The sequence below is a fragment of the Teleopsis dalmanni genome, chromosome 1 (genome assembly GCF_002237135.1).
Source record: "Teleopsis dalmanni isolate 2A chromosome 1, ASM223713v2, whole genome shotgun sequence".
NCBI lineage: Eukaryota > Metazoa > Arthropoda > Insecta > Diptera > Diopsidae > Teleopsis > Teleopsis dalmanni.
In genome coordinates this window covers 6,562,312-6,569,674 of record NC_051846.1, presented here as the reverse complement: position 1 = coordinate 6,569,674, position 7,363 = coordinate 6,562,312, and the positions used below count along the sequence as shown (strand labels likewise).

The 7,363-nt window shown below is 34.0% G+C and overlaps 1 protein-coding gene across 2 annotated transcripts; it reads right to left on the bottom strand.

Moving 5' to 3' along the window:
- Window positions 1-6,137, bottom strand: LOC119669372 (erythroid differentiation-related factor 1-like; the record flags this gene model as incomplete). 2 transcript variants are annotated; one of them, XM_038079231.1, is given in 9 exon segments in its annotated part: window positions 1-634; window positions 712-902; window positions 2,379-2,506; window positions 2,573-2,756; window positions 2,818-3,100; window positions 3,164-3,358; window positions 3,429-5,521; window positions 5,587-5,798; window positions 5,863-6,137. In XM_038079231.1, coding segments are annotated over 9 exon segments (3,744 nt in total). In that variant the 5' UTR covers window positions 5,884-6,137.
- Window positions 6,138-7,363: the final 1,226 nt, after the last annotated feature.

Below are 7,363 nucleotides of genomic sequence, written 5' to 3'. Positions count from 1 at the left end.
TGGATGCGGTCGTCCCGGTTAAAATTACTACAGTCAATTTAATCGCGCTTAATTATAATTTAAATAATACTAATAACAAAATTATCGGAAAATAATAAAAAGCACATTTAAAACAATTTTAACAGTTGACGTTAATTCATTAAAATTAGTTCTTCCAATGAATTTTTGAGTGAATATGAGGCATTATAAAGCAATCTTTACTGTGTGCCAATATTAGTTTTTGTGTGTTGTTGTGTGTGTATTAATTGATTCAGTCTTTCCAACAAATTCGCATATTTAAGCGCTAATTGCTCTACTGTGTAGTTCTGCTGGCCTGTTGTTTTTTTATCCACTAACGTTTCCATGTACATTTTTTTGTAAGTGTCTGCCATTTTCTTCGGGTCCTTGCCGCTGAGAAAGAGTTTAATAAGTGTTTTGAGCTCATTTTGTAAACGACTTTCAAAAAGCAACATGTGTTTACAGAACTCGTCACCGGAACTCAGAGTAAGTGCGTTACTGTTGTTGTTGCTCTTCACGTTGTCGTTCTCAGCTGATTGATACATACTCGAGGTGTGCTCGAAAACCGATTTCGAGCTTAATAAAATATCTAATGCAGCTTGCATGTGCTTTGTTTTATAAGTGCTATTTGAAGAATCTGCAAATATTTTTACATTTTTAACACACTATTGTATTATTACATTTTCATATTAAATATTTGTATTTCCAACGTACATTCTGCCAAAAATTCGTACAGAGACACTCGTTCCAATTGTACAGTCAAAAAGTCACTGGCTTCCTTTAAACTGTCCAAAATGTTGGCAGCTCTTTCATAATGATACTTGCAGAGTTGGAGAGTAGTTTTCGGTAGTAAAGCTGCGTCAGTGCAATTGTTGCGTAACTGACTATAATGAAATGACGCTATTCTGCAATAAAGAGGAAAAATAGACATAAAATGTAATCTTAATATAGGAAAAGGTAGTATATGGAATAGATTATGGAATATTATGATAATTTTTTATAGTCCTAATTTGTGAAATTCTATTTCGATTCTAGGAACAACCAGTTTTACATAACGAAGCTACTTATATTTTTGCAGACAATCACGTGACGCACGCAGAGACGGAATCTTCTTTATGAAAGAGACAGAGTTTAATTCCTTCGAACTTATTAATTCAAAACATTTTTGATGCCATCCTATCAATGCAGGTATGGTTTGATTTGCTGCCGATCATCACAAAATTTGCTAGGACACCCCAATGGTATATTTAGTACAGTCCTCCTTTCAAGGTGCATTCGTCGATCCCTTTCTTCATAACATGGATATATGGATACCTATTATAATGAAGCTAACATCAATGAGGTCGAATGTAAACAAGAACTAAGCACAGATGCAGTATGCTCTTCTTAACCACAGTTGCAACAAAGTACTCAATAAGCAAACGCCTGACATATTCTAGAAATAACGACGCCTTTCCCGTGCAGCAAGAACTGTGCTAGTTCCACTGAAAGCAGAATATAGCCAGTTACAGCTTAAGTTATTTGTCATACATAAATGCGTCAATTTCCAATGTGTATGTGTTTTCCTACCCCAATGCATAGACAAACTTGAGTCCAGATCCTGGTTGACTTTAATTTAAATCCTACCCATCACCAACCAATTCATTTTCACTCCTAAGTAGACCTCTCCTGACACCAAATTTTAGAATTTGGCAGACTTTGACTTTGAAAAAAAGAAAAACTTATGACTATGTTATTCAAAAGCCGTTTGACAGTTCAATCAAATAGATCTATAAGATGGTTCGAAAGGAAGAGGAAGATTAAGAAGTCAATAACTAGACGCAATGAAAGTGGACCGAAATTACAATATCGAAGTTATGAACCATATTTATTGTAGAAACGCTATAAAGCACGCTCTGACCTACGACTTGTAATTGTTGTTACTATAGTCCTTGGATATCTATTTGTGTAGTTTTTTTTTAAGGGTGGTGAGTAGCACTCGGTCAGCGCACTCGACGGGTGGCTCCGGTACGTAAACCCGGCTGTTCTTAGAATCTGCAACGGGTTATTGTTGTTATTGTTTCTGTTAACAGCCGAGATCTACGTAGCAGCTAACATGAAAGAAATACAATGGACTGTAATATGTATCGGTTTGATAGTAGGAAATTGATTCAAAATTTTATTGTTGTTGCTGTACCTATGATGCAAGAGAGGTGAACGCCTCATAGTTTCAATACGTAAGACTTAACACACATTTTTGAAATATTATTGGAAATAATTCTATTGGGACTTATTCTATTTACCAGTATTCACTGTCTAATCATTAAAAATTTTAGATGTTTTCGAACCCACAACAGTACACATTCCCTCATAAGCAAAGTTTAAAATTAATATAAATTTACCTTTTGTGTATTAAACCAGAACGGTAGGTGTAAAGTATTTGACGAGAGCCAGCATGTTCTACATCACAAAGCTTAAGTGACTTCTGCAACAACTCCAATACTTCCTTTTCCAAGTCTAATTGTGTAGTCTAAAATTAAATCAATTAATTTTTTAAGTATAAGAACTGTTTATTATCAATATAAGAAATTTATACTGGGTCTGTAGTGCTAAAGTCCTGTAGTTGTTTCGCTAGAGTGAAAGTAGCTGTTGATAACTCCCAATGCACTAAGTCCCATAGCTCAGCATTTAACTTTCGTGTTCCCAAAATGTCTTTCGCTTTCTCATAGTAGGAAAATGCCTCGTTATAAAATGCTTTTTGTATTTTAACAATCTCACTGCTACAAGAGAAAAAAAAACAATATATATATACATTATTACACACAGGCATTATTATAATACTTCTCGTCAACTTGGTATAGGTGAGCACGAAAGCGCATAAATCTGCCCATATTGCAGTACAAAAATGCCAGATTTACGTTATCACCAACCTGAATGAAAGTGAGTATGCCTTGCAATAAGCAATCATAAGATTTCATGGAAAGATTTATATACACAGGATTTTCTTTATTGATGTCTTTTTCGTCAAGAATTTCTGTCACATTTTCCAAATTATTTTCAATTTTGTCCTCAACTATTTTTTTATCCCCATTGACTTCATTTTGTGTAAATTTTGAAAACTCTTCTACAAAAATAAAGTACAACTTTGCTGTAAACTATTATTACTAAAGAATTAACATTTGTTTACCTTGTGCCCAAAACATGTATTTCAAGCCCAACTCATTACGTACGTTTCCCAAACGGCGCAACAATTCCTTCTTTGAGATTTCCCCATCGGTCCCATTGTCGATTATATATGATAAGGCGTTTTCATAGCAACGACAGCTAGAAACCATTAAGTGTTCAATATTCTTTTGCGGAATTATTAGATCGTCTGGTTCATCTGTTTACAGGACAATATAAGATATCTGTTATTTAATATAATAAATGTATTGCTTTAGTAAATATCTCACCATCACTTAACTCCTTATCTAGTTCATTAATTATGTTTTCATCACTTTCTTTAAAAAATTGTTCCAAATTATCATCGATGGTATCCCAATTTTTACTCATTTGAAAGAAGCAATCCCCTGCACGCCCCAACAAGCAACTTTTTTGAGAAACAATTTTGGACACATATTTTATAAGCACCTGTTGACAGCGACAGGCCACATAAATCGCTTTTAGACAGGCACCATATTTGTGCATGACATAGTAATGCTCAGCCAACGTAGCGTAGGTAAGACAAGCTTTCTCTAACAGTAACAATTTCAAATGCACGTTCCAGGAACCAAATAATTGCGAATTGAAATTTATTGCTATTTCTTGAGGCTGTAACTGGATTTCACCTTTAATCTGTTCAGTTGCTTCTTTAGCTTTATTCCGTTTCGTTTTACTGCCCTTTTTGTTTTTACCTTCTCTCTCACATTTACTTTGCTCTTCCACATGAGCAGCATCAATCTTGTTTTCCACATTGTCATTTTTGGAGGAGCTAGTTAACGATTCATAAGGCAATGGTATCGGTTTAAAAGGTTTTGCAATGTTGGGATTCTGCTCTTCATGTAAGATCCGTTGTCTCTCCTCTTCCTTAGCAGTAGCTTCGCTTTCCTTGATAAATTTTTCTTGATTTGAGTTAAAAAATTGTAAACAAGATAGTCCAGCACTGATATGCGACAATGATTTGAGACAACGCTCCTCAGTGCTGCCTTGCAAAGGAGACGGCTTTTTTTGCACCTCTTTAGCAGGTTTGGAGTTATGTTCGCTATTATAATCTCTTAGTGTATCGCAGATATGCTTTACAGCGAAATGATGTGAATTATCACTCAATTCTTTGCCAAAACTGTTAAAGTAATCATCACTAAAAGAAAAATCGTCTTCATCACATACAGACTGTGTATCAGAATCTATGTCAGACACGTCAAAATTTGGCGACTTCGGATCAATACCAGCAGGCACATGCAAGTCAGACAAAATGTAATAAGAGGAAGTCACAATTTGTGGATACTTCTCTTTTGGCAGCAGCTTTATACAATTATCCAGCAATGCACATATACTACCCGCTTTTTGCGGGGACATACGTTCCACAGTATTTTTCATATTTCTAGCAACAGTGTACAACAACATAGCCACAGGCACGGTGAATGGATTTCCCTGTTTTTCATCACAATTCTCTTCAGTTGCTTGATCTTTGCACAGTGTAGTCAGATCATACAATTTAACAACGTCATCATTACGTCCTTTAAAGAGCCAATATGTGTGACCCGCTTTCGTAACGTTCGCATTAAGGAACGCTAAAATGTTTTGTGCTACATTACGCACGACTTTCGGTGAGAATTTTGAGTTTTCTAAATACGGCAAATCTTCAGTTTTTATTATTTCGTAACGCTGTACAATCCCATCTAAATGATAGCACATAACCACCTCCGGCACATTACACATCAAATTATCTAACCAATAATCAATGCCGGTAAGTACATTTATAGGTTTAGTTTGGTCACGTAATCGCAAACTTATGGCAGGACGATTTGGTCCACCAAAAATGGGCATATCTGTGCCTATTAACATACGTATATCTTCAAAAGTCCAAACTACGTTACGATTGAATACGTGACTGGATTGTGGATCTGGCACATTTTCTTCAACGTTTGGTTCAGGTAGTAGTGGTCCTGTTATTGGCAATTCTTGTCGAATATTTTGTTTGTGTTCCAGTGGTGACTCAGTAGCAGAGTGCTTAAGACTGTGATATAAAAATTTTGAGAGTAAATTTTTGGTTTGTATAGCTTCACGTGATTTATCTTTAAGACAAAAATTGTGGTCATCGCTGTAATCAAGTATTTGTTCCAATATAAAAGTTCTTAGCCATTTCCAGTCATCATCCGCTTTGCGCAATAAATATTTATTTACATCAAACTCGTCAAGCAATAGGGTATTACCTACTTTGTGCACAATCATACTAATTGCACCCTTTGAGGTGTAGGGCAATTTTAGTAATCGTTTTATATTTTCGGCATCTGAAACCACATCAACTTCACCAACACAATCCGGAAACATGTGTGCCATACGAAAACTACTAATTATTTATTTTTATTTTATTAACCAACATTTTATTAAGCATAATGAAAAAAATTTTACCTGGCAAAACCTGGCGACTGGTACAATGCCTGGTGTAAACCATAACTGCTATCAGACGTGGTTAACCAATTGGATGGAGGCAGATTTAAATTAGTATTGCATTGAAGTCTATTAAAGTTTGCCGGCACTTGCACTGCAGAAAATTTAACAACAGCTTTCGATTTTATAGCGTCTGTTATTTCATGTGGTTCAATGTTTAAACAAAATTCAATCTGCATTTAAAATCAAGTAAATCTGAGAACATTATTTGAGAACGTTTTATACGAAATACATTACCTCATCATTGTTATCAGCCATGTTTTAATAAATATGTGCATTACCTCCGCTCAATTTATTTTTTATTTGTCTTTAACTAGGTGTTTTTCACTTAGTTTCTAATATTATAACGCTATTAACTCAGTTGAGAGACATACAGCTAAGCTAGAATTTTTCGAGATTGTTCCTGATCTCTTGTGATTGCAGCCGCTGTACATGTTTACATATTTTGACACGAAATCACATGTATAATATTTATCCATATCACTTTTTCTTAGTAACAGCTGTAAAATACAGGGTAAGCTGATCACAAATTTGAATATCAAATAATTAAAGTTGTGTTTATAGTTTGAAGAGTGAATTCAATGCACGCTGTATATATTTCGAGCATTTGTCTTTAGTTATTCGAAATTTCGAACTTTTGTCATCATAAATGTTGACTTAAGTAAACCCTGTTAGCATTTGACCTCGGATTTTTGAAAATTGTACCATATACTGTCATGTCTGAATTATTAAAATGTCCCAGTTTAAATAATTAAATATTTACTTCACCAGAAGAAACATTGCAATTACGACTGTTAATAGTACATTCACACTGTCTCATTTAAGCACTTGCTCATTATTATTAATAAGTAAACGTTCACATTATAATAAGCTCATTATAATAAGCTCATGCAACTGATAAAACTTTTGTAAACTTCACTTAAATATTATTAAGTCACTCAAAAAACTTAAATATATAATTGATATATTAAATCATTTATATACATTTTATATATCAATTACATATTCAATTAATAAAAACAAGGATTTAATTAAGTACTTACTACCTCAGTGCATTTGTTTACAGCTCAGCTGTTGTGTGTTTACATTTTACGCATAAAATATATGACACATATTTCAAATTTTAATAATTTCCCTTGTGGGAAATTTATTTTTAATTTTTGCATTCGAAATTTTCGGCTTAAGGTGCATTCACACCAAAGTGAACATTTACGAACGAATGAACATATGCAGGTAATGGTACCAGCAAAAGTTCGTTCGCTTTTAAGTGGATGCACCTTTAAATGATTTGATTTATTGATAATGAATTTATTCATATGAAAGCCCTTTGTATGATGAATCATTCTCACTAAATGTTGTAATGAGTAAAACCGCCTAAAACAGTGTGAATGTGCTATTACTCTGCACTTACAAAAGCATGATATAGACGATGCTACATGTATGTATACCAAGTATGCGCTTGGCTATACAATTTGAAACAAGATGCAATTTTACCGCATACATGTCTGTAGACCGAAATTTGGTATGCATACTTGAATATACACTGTGCGATTTGTTAGCACGGCATACTTGGTTAGCATACATGTAGCATCGTTTATATCTTGCTTAAGTAAGTAATGGAAACATACTATAAAAGGAAGCTATAAAGCACAGTATTTTGTTAGAATAAATTTATTACTATGGATAGCACAGCGTCTCAGCTGGTACAATCAAAAAATTGTTTTCTTTTTTTCCATAC